At 36.8% G+C, this 17,313-nt stretch overlaps 1 protein-coding gene across 1 annotated transcript in view; it reads left to right on the top strand.

Annotated features, from left to right (window-relative positions):
- Positions 1–17,313, top strand: part of RYR3 (ryanodine receptor 3) — a 147,551-nt gene that overhangs the window by 80,649 nt on the left and 49,589 nt on the right. The window contains exons 57-66 of the mRNA XM_062495378.1: positions 105–180; positions 350–473; positions 4,817–4,932; positions 5,218–5,285; positions 5,889–6,010; positions 8,217–8,266; positions 8,935–8,995; positions 10,021–10,259; positions 11,180–11,261; positions 15,053–15,183. Of these exons, the coding sequence (XP_062351362.1) occupies positions 105–180; positions 350–473; positions 4,817–4,932; positions 5,218–5,285; positions 5,889–6,010; positions 8,217–8,266; positions 8,935–8,995; positions 10,021–10,259; positions 11,180–11,261; positions 15,053–15,183 (1,069 nt within the window). The remainder of the gene's footprint in view (positions 1–104; positions 181–349; positions 474–4,816; positions 4,933–5,217; positions 5,286–5,888; positions 6,011–8,216; positions 8,267–8,934; positions 8,996–10,020; positions 10,260–11,179; positions 11,262–15,052; positions 15,184–17,313) is intronic.

Raw genomic sequence — 17,313 nt, 5'->3', positions numbered from 1 at the left:
ACAAGAGTGTAGACTTTGCTCAAGACTGTAAAATTATGTAGCATTACAGGACATTTAATTGTCACCTGATCTTGCATCTTTTTTTTTTTCTGATGCTAATGCAGGGAATGGTTGAGGTAATGGCAGAAAACTACCATAATATATGGGCCAAAAAGAAGAAAATGGAGTTGGAAAGCAAAGGTAAGCCACAGTCCTGCAAACCACACCAAAAAAGACAAGGAGAATGAGGGAGAAGAAACAATCTGAAAGATAACAGTGTAAGACAATAAAAAATATATAGTTCATTTTCTACATGAAGCAGAATAAATCTTAGAGTAGAAAAACTTACAGTTCTTTCCATTTACTAAAGGTGGAGGTAGTCATCCTTTACTGGTACCTTATGACACTTTGACAGCCAAGGAGAAATCACGGGACCGTGAAAAGGCACAAGAGCTGTTTAAATTCCTTCAAGTCAATGGTATAATCATATCTCGGTAAGTTGCACGTTTTTTCAGGTGCTTGCTTGCATTCAGTGCACAAAACAACATGTTAATCTTCCCTCCCTGCAGACTGGCAGTTATTAACATAATTACCATTCGGCATTTCTTCTATGAATCACAGTTATTTTTGTGTTCAGGAAGACTCTTCTAAAACAGCATATTCAGGCAACATTTTTAATAAGTATGTGAGCATAGTAAATACAAAATGCAACAGTAGGGTACTTCAACTAGGGGATAATTTAAAATGTCTAAGTTAGCAGCCAGCAGTGGCAGTAAGGATCATGGGAAAATTAATCTGAGGTCTGATACTGAAACATATCTATGTAAAACAGCCTTTTATTCCTTTAAAAAAAAAACAACAACAACAACAACAAAAACTTTTATTTGAGTTCTGTAAAGTAATAAGACAAAGTGGTTACTTTGTGGGCACTAACTTCTACCCTAGCAAAAGCATAGACTTCCTTAGTTTTACTGTAATTGAATTGCTGTGTCTCAAAGTATGCTGACCTGTAGGGACTTCTTACTGTAGTACATGGATTTATATGGTGGAGTTGTGAATTACTATACTCTAACTCTTTTTTATTGTATGTGAAACACCTGAAAGCATAGGAAACCTCAATTTTCCAGCGTTAAGCATTTTTGTGAACTGAATTGTATTAATGAACAAAATTTTCTGTACACAGAAAGTCAGATCTTCCCTGTTTTCATTTATTTCTACTTTTCAAGTCAAAAGTATACTCAGAAATCGATAAAAATCAATGTTTAGGATCTTCAAAATGTAACTTTGTTTCCTTCAAGAATTAATAATATTTCTAAGAGATGAGAAAACAGTTCTAAGTATACAATTCTGTATTACTAGAGCGAAAAATTCCCTCCTGCCACATATGTAGGCTCTCAGCCTGAACCCACAATGTAGGTATGCCACCAAATATTTTTATAACCACCATAGTTGCTTTTCTGCTATTGAATAAGTGTGATGGGTTTAGAATTATTTACTCATTTCCTGCTGTGAGATAGGATTAGAAAGAAGGCAAAGCAGGCTCAAAAGCTGGTCTACTTAGGGCAAATGAATGATCTTCTGAAGCACCAGTGGAATTGCTCAAATTTTGCAGCTGCATGTGTTTGGGTCAGGAAATCAATTTTTTCAGTGGTATATTATAGGAAAAATCAATTTGAAAAAGCATGTTCAAACTCTTCATTGATATTATCAAAGAGTTTGCAGTGATTGTCTGTATAAGGATGAATCAAGATTATCCTCTTTTTAGTGTTTTCTTCAGATGAATATATGCATATATATAAAAAATCTTTTGAGGTACTCATTGCAATTATCACATTTCAAGATGTCATTCTTTAAAATGTTGGACTAATCATGAAAACATAGGAATTGTTTATAATTGGAAATGTATGGGTGGAACAGCATGTGTACTTCACATGTACCATCTGCCTCTGTTTTTGGGTTTTTTCCTCTTTGCTGAGAACATTTTTGAAACACTTTGTATGTTTATGATATACAGATAAATCTCTCGGGCCCTACTCAAGTATGTATTAGAAGGAACATGGTATTTTGTTAAGCATCTTTAAATCTCCGTAAGGTCTTTGGATATTGTTTTTTATACTTCACACACCTATCAACATCTCTCAATATTTAGGAAAGTATGTGTAATCTCTTAGGAGCTCTGACTTCTTATAAACTCAAAGAGAAAATATTTGCAGTGACCTCATTGAAAATACAGATAAGTACTTAGTCTCCTTTGTAAGAGTGAGGCAGCAGATGCCTCTCAAGCATACATAGCTGTTAATTCATATAAATAATTTGATTGCACAGGTGATAAATTAAGAGGGAGTCATAAAAGTATAAAAACTAGAACTCTTAAAATAGAATTTTTATTCATTTTTTTCACAAATTAAACTGAGAGGTGAGAGTCCTGCTAAGTTTGTGTTTAAAATGGAATTGAAATGTCTTCCTCAATTCTCTGGCTGTGTTCCCCCAAACTATAATAGCTTCTTTCCTCTTAACTGTGTTCTGACATAGTCAAGAACATATATTTTATTATTAGATTTTTTTTGTTGTTTAAATTTCTGCTGCCTCAACCTTCTCCTAGAGTTACATTTTTTGCTTGGATTTCTCTCATAGCTGTTTTCAAACTGCTAGTCTAATATTCCATTTTACCTCCCTAATTGATTCCCATACCAGGGGTAAGGACTCTCAGTACAAATGATTATTTTCTTATACCACAGCAGTGAATCTGGGAACTTCCCTTTTTTCTTGTTCCTTTCTTGCTTTTGCCTCAGTGCCACAAAATACCAGTTCCTTCCTTCTTCCCAACTTCTGACACATTGTTCAGCTACTCTGTAGTCTCTGCATGTCCTTCGGCCAAGTTATTTTCTCTTAACTGATAAGGGCTGAGTCTTCCTATCTGCTCTTTGAAGAGGCTGTATAGAAGCAGATGAGGCAGCCATTTATGATTAACCAGAGGTTTTCCTTAATGTCACTCATTTGCTTCCTCACTTGATAAAGCAGCTAGGTGTCCTGGGTGTAACCAGCATCTACCAATAGAAAATCTCAATCAGAATTTAGTTCTTCTGATATTGGAATAAAGAGAGTATGAAGAAGTTGCAAACTAAACAAAAGTACAAGAGAACCTCAAGAAAATGAAGATGAAAGAATTAGTGACTTGTGAAAGCAAGTATGTTTGAAAACAGAATAGATTAAAAAATGTATAGAATTAAGTGACTTTAAAAGGGTAATGAAAAAAAAATATCCCTGTTCTTGTCCTGGATGCCAAGCATTGTTTGCAGATTTGTGGAATGAACCATTAGCAATGAATTGGAGTTTGGCTACCCTTTAGAGGAGCTTTGGTAGTCTGGAGAAATGGGCTGACACAAATCTTAGGATGTTGAACAAAGATAAATGCAAAGTCCTATACATGGCATGTGATAATCCCAGGAACAGCGGAGCTGAGCCTGAGAGCATATATACAGAAAAGCTCTTTGAATTGTGCACATTGAACATGGATCAGGAATGTCTCTGTGATGACAAAAGCTGACTGCGTACTAGGCTTTATCAGCGAGTGTGTTCTGCAGGTTGATGGATCATGAGATTCTATCAGGAGTATTTTGTCACATTTTTTGGTTCTCCAGTGCTAAGGAAGACATTGAGAACAAAGTCAGCCAAGTGGGAAGCCACTGAGAGGCTCTGTGGATGGATGCCAATGTCATTCCAGGAGAGGCTCTGAGGAGGGGTTGGAATTTTTTCAATTTTAAAACAGAAGGCTACAATAGGATTCATATCTGTCTTCAACAACTTCATGCAATGTTATAGAGAAAAATGAGGTCAAACACTAACTCCTCAAAAGAAATAAGTTGTTACAAGGAAAATTCCAGTTTGATATAAGAAAATATTTCCCTATTATTTTTTCATGGTGAGCGTGGCCAGATATTATAGGGTCTCCAGGGTGATTATGAGACTTGAACTTACTGAGTACATTACCATACAAGGTTTTGAGCAACCTTGCCTTGTGGCTTTGCTTTGTGATGGGCCTTGGATCAGATAGTTTTCAGAGATTTCTTCCAACCTTAATTACTGTGTGATCCTAAAGAGTTTCAGGATTTCAGTCACACTGGTTTCATTTGTACTTAAAATCAAATCCAGTATTTTAAATCTAGACCCAGACAACCACATGTATTTTTATTCCTCTTTAATATCTTGTGCAATCAGCCATGATTTAGGTAATGAATTTATTTTAATGAATAAATAATACATGTCTCTTTAGAACTTACTGTGTTCTGTTGAAATTTTTCAAATACTTCAATGATAAAATAGTTTGTTGCTTGCATTTAAGTTTTCATTTAGTAGCTGAAGTAATTTTGACTTCATTCCTTTATAACATTAAAGAACAAAATGAAGTTTAACAGTGATTAATCAAATGAAGGGTGGTACTTAGGCTGATTTTGTAAAGATGCAACTACTGACTTCCCAAGCACTTGGAAAATAAAAATAAATGTGCCAGCAGTAGAAATTGAGTGACCAATGCATTACTTTGTGAGATTCAGATGCATGATGGCGTTGTCTGTGCAAGAAGGTAGCGCAATGAAGTTCTTTTCCGAAAATACATGTATTTTGGATGCTTTAATCATAATCTATTACACCTCTTATCAGTTCATTTTTCTCTTTTTCTTCCTAGATAGTGGATAATTAAGAGCTACCATGGTCATTTTCTCCTTCTCATGAAATTTTACCGTAACAAAAAATCAAGGCGTGGAATGCTTCATAGTACTGTCATCTTTTGTATTACTGCCATCATCAATGCTACTTCTCTTAATCCTTTTCAAAACAGGGGCCTGAATGACATGGAGCTGGATGCTTCATCCATGGAAAAGAGGTTTGCCTTTAAGTTTCTGAAGAAAATTTTAAAATATGTTGATTCTGCTCAAGAGTTTATTGCACATTTGGGTAAGTTGCAGATTTTATTTTTTAAAATCATTAGAATTGTTCAAAATTAAATATTTGATTGAGAGCTTTATGTTTTTAGTGATCACTATTTTTATTGCATTTAAGAAACAAATTATTTATTTTAATTTTCAGAATAAATTACTGAACATTTGTAACTAGCTAAGCAGTTTCTGCTCTTTTATCTTTATTTGAGTAAAACTATTTTTTCAAGCCTATCTGAAAGATCTGTTGTGTTAGTTATTATTAGACAGCTTCTTATTTGTCTGCTTGATTGTATCCTTGCAGAAGCCATTGTAACCAGTGGAAAAACTGAAAAATCTCCACATGACCAAGAAATAAAATTCTTTGCTAAAGTGAGTGATCATTTCATGCTCATTTATGTTCCACTATACAGAATGTGTAAATTTGTAATGTTCAGCTGTTTTTTACATAATATTAATATATGTTTTCTGGTTTTTATGATAACTAATCAAACTGTTATCAAATATTTGGAAATGTCTTCAAAAATATCTCAGTATATTTGCTGGATTCAAATATTTCAAAATACTTCAACGTATCTGTTTCTGTATAAGAAGGAACATAAAAAGTAAAAGGCAGATAATTCATTACACAATATTAAATACTCTCACTGAATATGTAAATTTAATCTGTTTTTTTTTTCTTTTTTACAAGATATTACTTGTAAGTGCGTATCATCTAATTAGCAGAAAGAAATACTCCTATGCAGTATTAGATACAAAACAGATGTCTTGGTGGAAGACTGTTTATTATTTACGTAATTTTGAATAAAATTCTAAGAGTTCAGGTTTTCATTTACATGAGTTTGTGTCTGAAATCAAAAATACAGTTTTTACAGAACTAAAATTCTTTTTATGGACTTTGACCAATCAGAGCAATGCTGCTACATTTACCATTGTGCTCTCTAAAAAATTGCATTTTCTGTCTGTATTTCTTAGGTTCTTTTGCCATTAGTTGATCAATACTTTACAAATCACTGCCTCTACTTCCTGTCCTCTCCATCAAAAACCCTCAGTAGCAGTGGATATGCATCAAATAAGGAAAAGGAAATGGTAGCAAGGTAAGTAAACAACATAAGATATCCACAGAAAGGTTTTGTTCAGATAACTAAAGGTGTCTTGTTAGATTATAAAGACAGATAGTTCAAAAGCTTGCTTTCCTCACCTAGAAAGTTAATATTCTATTCCCTATGAGAATGGCAGTAATTGAATAAAATTCTTCATCTTGGCATTCTTTTTATATATATACAATTAAAGTGTTAAGTATCTATAATAAGTATTTATTTAAAAATATGTAATTGTAGATGATAACATCAAAATACTAATAAACTATTCTGTAAGCAGTGGAATTACATAGTTTCTGATGAGGTTCTATTTCATTGTTGGTGGCAGTTTGTGTTTGAAGCTTTTTCCACTGCTGTTTTGTTTAAATGGTCTCACATTTATTTAAATTTTCAGCTACCAAAAAAATGTTAAAAATACCATGACACAGTTTTTTAGGGGGAAATCTGTATTCTATACGAAATTACTTCTAGCCCTGAACAACCATTACTGGAATTTAATAATTGTTGCATGTCTTTACTGTTTGGATGGAATCAGCCATTTGACACAAAGTTATTCTACAAAATTCTGTTTTAAGAAATTACCTTTTAATTTAGAATGTGCTGGCAATATGAAAATATGAATTACTCTTTTCTGCTATTAAAATTCAAAAATAATATTAAATAATATTTAATTGTGTTTTAACTATGACTGTAACTTAATAATTTGCCAGTTTTTTTCTTCCCCTTGAGGTTTGCTGCCATTTACTTTCTTTTGGAAATTTTGTATCCTAGTATTTCTGTATGTTTTACTTTCATGCTTTCTTAGATTTGCTGTCAGTTTCTCAGATTTCTTTTACTTTCCTTCACTGTGTTGACCAGTTAATTGTTTTTTTCCAGTGGGAAGTAGATATAAAATTTGAAAGTAAAGGTTACGATGTGTTATTACATAAGATCAGGCCTAGGACTCAGCGTCCTAGATTCCATTCTCCTGTTTATCTCTCAACACATTTCTGCATTTCTCTAAATTATTATTCCCCCTTGTTTCCATCTTATCTGTGGGTGGCAGTCCTTATAGAACAGTTGTGCGTAAGAGTGGTAGGTCCCCAAGGTTCTGCTTTACTCAGCTCTCAGACATTTACAAACCTGCAAGATAGTCCTCCAGGAGCTAGGAAAGACAGCTCAGGCTCCTGAGGATGGAAGTGTCACTTAATTTCATTTCAATTTCATGCTGTCTCTCTGAATACTCCTGTTACTTCCCTAAAGTCAGTCAAGTCGTAATGAAGATAGAAGGATGCGTTCTAGGGCTACAAAAGCAGCTTTACAAAGGCACATGAAGAAGTTAGATATCTAGCACATGTATCTGCTGGTATAACTGCAGAAATATCTCATAATTCTTTGTGCATACTTCAATGAGAGAAGTGAATATCTGCCATTTTCATCTTATAGGGAGTGTAGTATCTCCTTACCAGTGTGAAGGTAACAATAAAAATCTGTGGTTAATATGAGACCCTACCAAGTCCTAAGGTATATGGTTCATTTTCTTATGTCCTAATTCCATTTGTAAAGTATGGCCCAAATGATAAGCAAGTCTGTCTAGCTGTCTTTGTTAAAGCAGTCCCTTTAATCTTTAGGGTGTTGGTGCTATATTCTCTTAATTATCCTACCATTTTGATAGGTAGGTTAGATATGAAGTATCTGATATGCCTACCAGAAGCTCTTCTAGTGCGTATAAATTTAGGATTCAAGTTATCATCATAAGAGGGAAAACAGAGATTTATTTATTTACAAAGGACTTTCTTGAAAATTATTTTAAATAGTATGAAGATTTTTAACGTTCATCTCCTGCAGATGTCAAGTAAAACACTAAAATGTTTCTCATTTTTCTTGTTCTTATAAAAAAAAATTCTTATTCAGAAATAATAGCCATAAAGAATGACTCAGCCATTTAGCATGCAATTCTTGGAAAACACTGTCAAAAGAAAGTTTTAGATTTCATGATACCGCTGAAGTGGTGAAGTACAGAAAATGAGAGATCTCAGGAACTTCAGAATGTTACTCTGCTTAATGCAGTCAACTGTTATCATCATATATCACTCAAAGTATGCTTTCCAGGAACTATGTTGTGTTTTCTTTTTCATATTCCTACTATTCTTTACCTCATTCTAAATAAATCTTTAATCTTTGATTTATCTTGTTTTGCTTTCTCTGTTCTTCTCTGCTTTAGCTTGTTCTGCAAACTAGCTGCTCTTGTTAGACATAGGATCTCACTTTTTGGTAAGTTGTTAAGAAAGAGCTTGATAAAAATTTAAAGAGTACATAGCCATTGTTTCTGTCTTACCTGAAGATTTTCACAGCTATAGGCAAAATGGTAAATGCTCCATAAGCTTCTAGTGAAGTTAGTAAGGGCATTGAACATGGCTCTGAAACTAACACTTAATAAAATACATAAAGTGTTAAAGCAGGAAGAAATAGCACATTGCCAAATCTCCAGACTCCATGAAAAAAATATCAGTGCTTTGCAGTTACTTTTAGCTTTTCAAAAGTAATCATACACTAATTATTTTGATTTCTGTCATCCAACTGTTGAATCCAATAGACTAATTTCTCAATAGATAAAAGGGGATGTAAGGAAAAATAATACAACTCCCACAAAAATATTGGTAAAAAAAAAATAAGTGCTAAGATACAGTTCAGAATGTTGCGAAGTTAGGTGGTGAAAATATGTCCCAAGTAGACACTAGTTATTCTGTTTAGTTCTGATATAGAAATTGACTTAAAAAATGAAAAGTTAGTTAGAGAACCAGATGTAATGTGACCTAAGGTGGGAGACTTAGGGTAATGTTTTGTTTAAACTGTGCATCTCCAGCAAGGACGTTTTGGATCATTAGATGATGCTATGTTTCCTGTGCTACTGTGCTCTCATAGTATGTCTTTCTAACCAGGTAGTGATTCTGCTACAATGGTGAACTGCCTGCACATCTTAGCTCAGTCTCTTGACACACGGTAAGTTTGCAACTTTTGCACCAACTGCAGACTAGGAAGGTTTCAGAGCTTCTCAGGAGCCTTTGGATTGTTTCTGTATTTTTTATTCTTTATTTGTAATCAATGATCTTAACAGCATCAACAGTTCAGATATTACCCTCCACACTAGCAGATTTTGTCTGAAGTGTTTCCTCTACGTTTTTCTGTTCAATGTCTGTCATTCAAACACTGAAAACACTTGTCAACCTTTCCAAGTTCATTTGAAGACTTTATGGGAAGATATAAATGACACAGTCATTGGAACTGAAAGTAGTGATACCTGCAGATATTAAGAAAAATTTACTGCAGAGTGCAAAATTTGTCATTAGAACTATGCAGAGTATATTAATATATGGGCATAGTTATACTAACTTTTATTGCTTATTATTTAAATGATTACGTAGATTAAAACAGAAACCAGAATAATTTTTGAATTCAAGCTGTTTTCTGGCCTGGTTGAGTTACACAGCAGCCTGATAATGAACTTACTGTGAACTTGTGAACAGCGTTGGAATCTTCACTAGGGTGTCAGAGAAGTGTGCAAAAACTCAAGGAATGGGACTGTGATTCTGGTATTGCAGCTGCATTTTCTAGATTTAGGTTGCTTGGTAGTATCCTGACTTACAGACCTAGTTACTGTGGCTCACATAAAGCTATAGGGTTTAAGAGTTGGGGGGTTTTGAGCATATTTTATAGAGGAGCTGTCTCATGACTTTCAACATTTACTGAGAAGGCATTATCTTATTTAAAAGCAAATCACAAAAAGGCAAGATTATGGAATCAAGATCTTTGCTGTTATTATTTATTTTGTATCAAATACTCAAAGATAATTGTTGCTTATACTGCTATGCAGATGTGAGAGCCTGTTTCTGTTCATAATGTGAAGTTCCCTAATACATGTGGGTATCTTCAAAGACTGACAGAATGTAAATAACATGTACATGTATCTCTATACAACCACTAAGCATCAAGACAAAATTGATATTTTTCCCCTTATTATTTTTCAGAACTGTTATGAAATCAGGATCTGAGCTTGTTAAAGCAGGATTGCGTGCCTTTTTTGAAAATGCAGCTGAAGACTTGGAAAAAACTTCAGAAAATCTTAAACTGGGGAAGTTTACTCATTCACGAACACAAATCAAAGGTGTTTCACAGAATATCAATTATACCACGGTAGCATTGTTACCAATATTAACATCAATTTTTGAACATATTTCACAATATCACTTTGGAATAGATTTACTTTGTAAGTATTTTATTTTTTAATTTTATTGTGTTCTGATACTACAAAGGTATTTTAACAATGACTGCATGTATTCAAAGGATGAAATTCCGTTTTCAGTAACATGCACATTTCCAGCATTAATTCTGAAATTAGCAGCATAGTACTTTATTTCTAGTACATCTTTAAAAAATAATACTGAATAAGCTTAAAAATAATACTCAAAGCTTAAATTTCTTTCTTGGGAAAAAAATATATCCCTTTAAGTGGTCTCTTAACAAATGTGTGAATGAGACTAGTTTTCTATGTAAAATTTGTATTTCATTATATTAAAGGAGACAAGTCACTATAAGTTCCCTGTGGCTTTTCCCTTACATAGGAAAACTACTGTAGGTCTTGGAATTTAAACTTTCCCTATGTTTAGCATTCATTAGTTTAAAAATACTAATATGACTCCTTGAGATTCAGCAATATGCTGAATGGCCTTATGTTCTAATGTTTATAATGCCTGTAATTATGTTTAAAAATGTTGTTTATATTTGGGTGGTTATCCATTAAAAGATGGATAACCATGAAAATACTTTCTGTAAAAATATGGTGAACCTTCAGTTCATGTACCTAAAGGTTAGACACACTGATGTTGTTTAGCTTAAAATTGTACTCTGCGAGTGTGATAACCTGGAATGTCTTATTAGCAAGTATCTTCTGTCCTCTTGGAATGTCTGATGATCTGGTAGGCTTTGGAATGAATGTAGATGATAGACCAGGAATTAGAGACATTGAAGGTAAATACCATGTGGAATATGGACAGTCAAAATGTTCAGTGATACATGTGCTAAAAGTTTTAGATACTGTTTAACTGATTGCACAAAACAAATGTGTGATATTGAAAAAGTAAACTTTAGCTGAATAAATACTGATAATGTATTTTTATTTTCCTCTAGTGGGTGATGTACAAGTTTCATGTTACAGAATTCTTTGTAGCCTCTATTCTCTTGGGACTGGAAAGAACATCTATGTTGAAAGGTATTAAGTGTAAAACTCAGCATGCAAAATTTTCTCTTTAGGATTCTGTTGCTTAGGTAATAAAGTAGTTTGGATGAAAGATGAATTTGAAAGAGTGAGAGATGTTTAAAATACACTTTCCCTTGAAAATACTTGCCTATACTTTAGCATTCAATTCCACAGGGGAAAAGCCCTCAATAGAAGTAAATAACTTATCCTGCATGTGGCAGTCAATGTCTCTGCATAGTCTGTTCTTCCCATAGGAAAAACTAAATTTTTCTTTGGGCTGCTATTTGGTTCTCAAAATTTTTCTACCACATATTGAGGTGATAAGTAGGCCAAGTACTAAGTAGGAAGCATCTGTTTCACACCTAAGTCTATAAAGGGCTCTGAAAAGAGTTGCTCTGAGTATAAAATCTTGAGGATATGTAGAGTATTCTGACAACCATTAACTCTACAATGGAAACAACTACTTACTTGTATTTAGAAAAGACTAAGATCTACAATTCCCTTAAGCATCTAGATGCTATGCTGTGTTTCAAGCCCTTTCTTCCAATAGAAGGGGCATAAGTCTGTATCCATTAGCTCAAAAAAGAGAACCCTAATTGCTTGCCTGTGTATCACAAGACAAGAACCAAGATAAGGATAACCCATCCTTATACTTGTAAAAGTCTAAGGTTAGGCAATTTTTGCTGCCTTTCTTATGATGAAAAGTTTAAGATCCATAGGGAGAGAGAGACTAAACTGGAAGAAATTCAGGCCTGTAGTCTGGTTAGGAGAGTCTTAGCCTAGTGTGAGGAATGCTCATCTGCAATTCCTTCCTTCCAGAGTTTATTCACAATTATTTCATACAGAATGCACGAGGTGTCTGGTGGACAGGTCTTTCCTCCCACTCTGCATGCATGCACATGTGTGCACAACCTCCATGTTCTCATTCAGGCATTCATGCAGCCATCTCTAATCACAAAGCTCTATACTCTTTTTCTTCTCTTGCTGGGCTTCAAAATTTTAAATACTCCTTTACATAGATCTGATAGGAAAAACAGGAAGTGCCTTACTGCTTATCTAACTAGCAGTCAAGGTCTCTTCACAGGATATGAAACATGATTGTGTTTGAGCTGCCTTTCAATAAGAAAAGCTCACAGCACAGGCCACCACTTGTTTGGCAAAATCTGTAAGCAACGGACAGTTTCCTTAAACGTATTGATGCTAGCAGCATCACCTTTGCCTGCAGCAATTGACTTCTTAGAATGGAAGAGTGATCAGATTAGATATATCCAAAGAAATTAATTATTCTCCTAAGTCTTTGTGAGAGGTTCTCAACTGTGGATTTAATTTTGTCTGTTTTTCACTAGTCTCAGGCTTCTAAATTACAGTTGTAGGCAGACATCAGTGTCTAGGTGGGAAGTAGGATTCCAAACACAATGCTCAGTGTTTCAGCAAAACTTAGAAGTGAGTGATTGAGCTGACTTGAACAGTTATTCAAATTAAGCCATGTTCAGTTTCAGGATCAAATTGCAGGCTTTTCTCCTAGTGAATTCTGGCAGGGACATTAAGAAGTTTTACCTTTCATTGCAGAATGAGTCACAGTTCACTTTTCATAGATAAATATATCTTTTTATGGCTGAAATAGTTCTGCTGGCTACAGGGGCTTAGGACTAATTCTTAATTCAATTGCTGCTGCTGCCCTGTTAAGACAAGCTTCAATTGTCAAATGTTTTACCATTTGTACAAAGACTGTTTAGCTTCTTTGGAATGTTGGAGATGCTTATCATTTTTCTGTGAACATTTCTTCTCTAAAAGTCTCCATGGTTCATAATGTTGAGAACTGGAAGCAAAATGCTGGAGCTCTTGATTACTTTGAGCCCTAATGCTCTACTGACTGGATGCCTTTATTCATGGTGTTTCACTTGTCTTGGTGCACTAATAGGTGATCCTTGTAAAGATACCTTTCCCTCACACTTGCCAGGAGTCACCTCCAGAAGCTGAGAGTTTCTGCCCTTTTCCCAATCCCTTTTGCAATGCCCGCATCCCAGGACAGGGATCCCAGATGCTCAGCTTCATTACAATCCAATTTCATATTTGGGCCACGATGTCCCAGCATTGGAGCAGTCAGGTCACAAGGGGCTCACCTGGCTGGTGGATGAAATCCATTCACACTCCTTGCAGCTCACCCAGGGGTAGGAATCAGGTGATTCTCACACCCTGAGTCTTCATCCTTGTGGGAGCCATACTTCCTCCCTCACTAAGCAAACTGACTTTGTCTTGTATTTTTTTTCTGTGTAGGGGTTACTGGTACTGGCACAGGTTATTCCTCTGGTTCAGCTGCAGTTTGAGTGGCCACAATGCATTGCTTTCCTCCTCCCCCTGAGGGTGCTGTCTAGTATCAAGCAGTATCCAAAAATAGTAGCTAGAGCCCAGCATGTTGCATAACTTTGCATCTCCCTGAAACTGCCACAGCAGTTTTCTTTCAAATATTCTGCCACTTTATCAATCATTGTAGTTGCTCTGGGGTGAACTTAAAAACCATTGGAGCAGAATCATCCTTCAGAAGTCTGCCCATTTTCTTCAACCTTCCATACCACTTGTGACTATCCACCCTTGGGGCAGATCTCTGAAACACTCTTCTAAAAATCTCCTTTGTAAATCTGCGGTGCAGAGCAAAGCAAGGGAACCCAACAGACCAAGCAAGAGCATGCTTTCCTTAACAACCAAGAGAAGTTTGAAATCCTCAAAAATAGTTTTAATGGGCCTGAAAGAAGGTAAGGGGGTGAAAATCTGGGGGAAATTAGCCACCCTGTTCTTCCCACAGACTTGGAACAATTATTAAAGGACTCCCTGAGGTAGTGCCCAAGGTAAGAGCAGAAGAGCAACACTGAATACACATCCCAAATGTCCTTCATTGTCCTTGTTATTATGTCATAAGCTGGTATTACACAGTCCACCACCAAAGCAATCCTGGTCCCTCTCCCTACCCTGAAAAATACCACCATGAGGAGCACATATTGCATGTATGGGAATGTATACCAGGGTCAGGTACCACCACCTGGTGAACCTACCAAGCAACATTGTGACCAGTGGCTCTGGACCTAATACAACAAATTCTTAGATCACTTTTGCTTCCTACACACTCTGGTCAGATCTGTTGTTATCTGACCCTTTACTGCCCTAGGTTGAGTGCCAAATAAGGGTGTTGGTTTCAAAATGGTATTCCCTCAGTAGTTCCCACGGAAACACTCTAAACCCTGTGCCACTTGCTCAGTCCCTCCTCCCCTGTCCCCATGGTGGATGGAGAGAAGAATTGGAGTTGCTAAAGGTAAATATTATGGGTTGAGATAAGAGCAATTTACTGGAAACAGCAACAAAATAAGGCAATGAGCAGTAAGATCAACAATACTAACCATGGTGTACAAGAAAGAGGCAAACAATTCACATGCAATTGCTCACCGTCATACAGGACCCCTGACAATGTCTGACCCCTAAGGAACTGTCTCTGGCAATGACATGAGGTGGCATAGAATAACCTCTAGGTCGTGTCCATGCCAAACATTAACCCTGTCCTGATCAGAACCAGAACATTGCAGAGGTGGGGTTTTTTAAACTGTTTTTCTTGCACCACAGTGATCTCCAGTATCTTTTCATGTGAGAAATTAATATTTTCTAAATTGTCAGAATATAGTTCCTAATGTTTAAAAAATATTTTAAAAATCAACTATAAATACTAATACTTCTTTTTATCATGTATGCTAGGCACTGAAAGCCTGGTGAAACACTTTTCCTCTCAGATGACTTTTAGTGTCTCTCATATGCAGGCAGCGACCCGCACTTGGTGAGTGTTTAGCATCTCTTGCGGCAGCCATTCCAGTAGCATTCCTTGAACCTTCCCTCAACCATTACAATCCACTGTCTGTTTTCAACACAAAAAGTGCAAGAGAAAGAGCAAGTAAGTACTGTTCCTCACAAAAAAAAGAAAAAACTTATTCACTCCACTCCAACTAAATAATAGAAGTTGTGTAATAAAAAGCCCTGAATGTATGCCTCAGCAGTGAGCTCTTGCTACTGATGTTTCATTGCTTGCCATTTTAGCCTTGCTCTACTTTGTTAAGACTGTGCCAACAATGTTCTCTTGCTCTTAATATTTTTTTATATTTTTCTGAACATGATGTTTGAATACTTTTCTAAAGATGCATACTGTATTATGCATAAAGCTTAGTTGAAGGTCTACATATCTGCATTACAAAAAATTTTGGTGAAATACATGTAGCAAAATGCAAGAGGTATAATATCTGATTTAAGTGAACAGGAAAATAATTTCTACGGTTTTGTTGTCTAATCCAGTGGTCCAAAGCAGTTTGGTATAGGGAATTCCCAGCAGAATATGATTAATTCCATGAAACCTTGATGAAAAAGGGACCTTGACAAGTTGGAGAGATGGGCAGAGAAGAACTGCCTGAAATTCAACAAAGGCAAGTGCAGGGTCCTGCACCTGGGCAGGAATAACCCCATGGACCAGCACAGCCTGGGGCTGACCTGCTGGGAAGCAGCTCTGTGGGGAAGGACCTGGGGGTGCTGGTGGACAACAAACTGTCCATGAGCCAGCAGTGTGTCCCTGTGGGCAAGAAGGACAATGAGATCCTGGGCTGCATTAGGAGGAGCATGGCCAGCAGGGCAAGGGAGGGGATCCTGCTACTGTGCTCAGCCCTGGTGAGGCCACATCTGGAGTGTGTGTCCAGTTCTGGGCTCCTCTGTCCAAGGAGACAGGGAGCTCCTGGAGTGGATCTGGTGAAGGGCAACAAAGATGATGAGAGGATGGGAGCATCCCTCTTATAAGGAAAGGCTGTGGGAGCTGGGCCTGTTCAGTGTCATGAAGAGAGAAGTGAGAGAGGACCTGATCAATGTATACAAAATATTTAAAGAGAGGATATCAAGAGGAAGTTTAACTTTTTCTTGTCCCCCCTGCCCCTGTTGTTCTTGGGCAGGGGAAAGTTACAAGGTGTTTGACCTTGTTCCAGCCAGCATAAAAAGAGCAGGAGAGCAGCTCAGACTTTTCCCACAGGCTTTATTATCATCCCTGAAGGAGTCAGGCTACCAATCCAAAGATGGGGGATCACACATGTACTTTTATAGGGTTTGGGGGGATCACAAGTAAACCAATAAAAAACAGGGTTAACACATTTTAGCCAACTACATTATCTTTCTGTGTTTGGGACAACCAATTATAAAGAATTAAACTTAACCAATAATATTCTAAAAAGATAAGAGGAAGAGCTTATACTTCTTCTAGCATGAGTCATTCTAACCAAGTAGTTTTTCTTATCTCAAAGTGCCAGGGGGGCCTCACAGGGGAGGGATTTGCAGAGGGATTTGTCTCCTCTAGAAGGAGGGAGCCAGGTTCTCCTCAGTGGTGCCTAGCAATAAGGAAACAGGCAACAGGCAGAAATTGATGCACAGGAAGTTTCACCTAACATGACAAAGAACTTTCCTGTGTGGGTGACTGATTGGACCAGATTGCTCAGAGGGGTTGTGGAGTCTCCCTCACAGGAGACACTCAAGAACTGTCTGGACACAAACCTGTGCTGTGGGCTCCTGGAATATCCCTGCTTACGCAGGACCGCATCGTAGAATCATAGAATAACCTGATTTGGAAGGGACTCACAAGAATTACTGAGTCCAACTCCTGGCCCTGCACAGGACTCCCCAACAATCATGCCATGTGCCTGGGAGTGTTGTTCAAGGGCTTCTTGAGCTCTGTCAGGCTGGTGCTGTGACCACTTCCCAAGTGACTAGACCAAGTTCCTCATAAGGCTTCACCATCTTAGTGGCCCTCCTTTAGGTACTTTCTAAAAGCTTAATGTCTTTTTAATATTGTGATATCCAAAACTGCGCACAGTAGGTAGGGCTTCACCTCCAGGTGAAGCTGCCCCAGCTCAGAGCAGAGCAGGACAATCCCCTCCCTTGCCCGGCTGTGATGCTGTTCCTGATGAACCCCAGCACACCCTTGGCCCTCCTGGCTGCCAGGGCACTGCTGGCTCATCATAAACTTGCTGCCAAACAAGGTCCTCGGGTTCCTTTC

The sequence above is a fragment of the Cinclus cinclus genome, chromosome 6, assembly GCF_963662255.1.
Source record: "Cinclus cinclus chromosome 6, bCinCin1.1, whole genome shotgun sequence".
NCBI classification, from domain to species: Eukaryota; Metazoa; Chordata; class Aves; order Passeriformes; family Cinclidae; genus Cinclus; species Cinclus cinclus.
The sequence above is the reverse complement of the archived record's forward strand: the minus strand, read 5'-3'. Positions and strand labels throughout refer to the sequence as shown.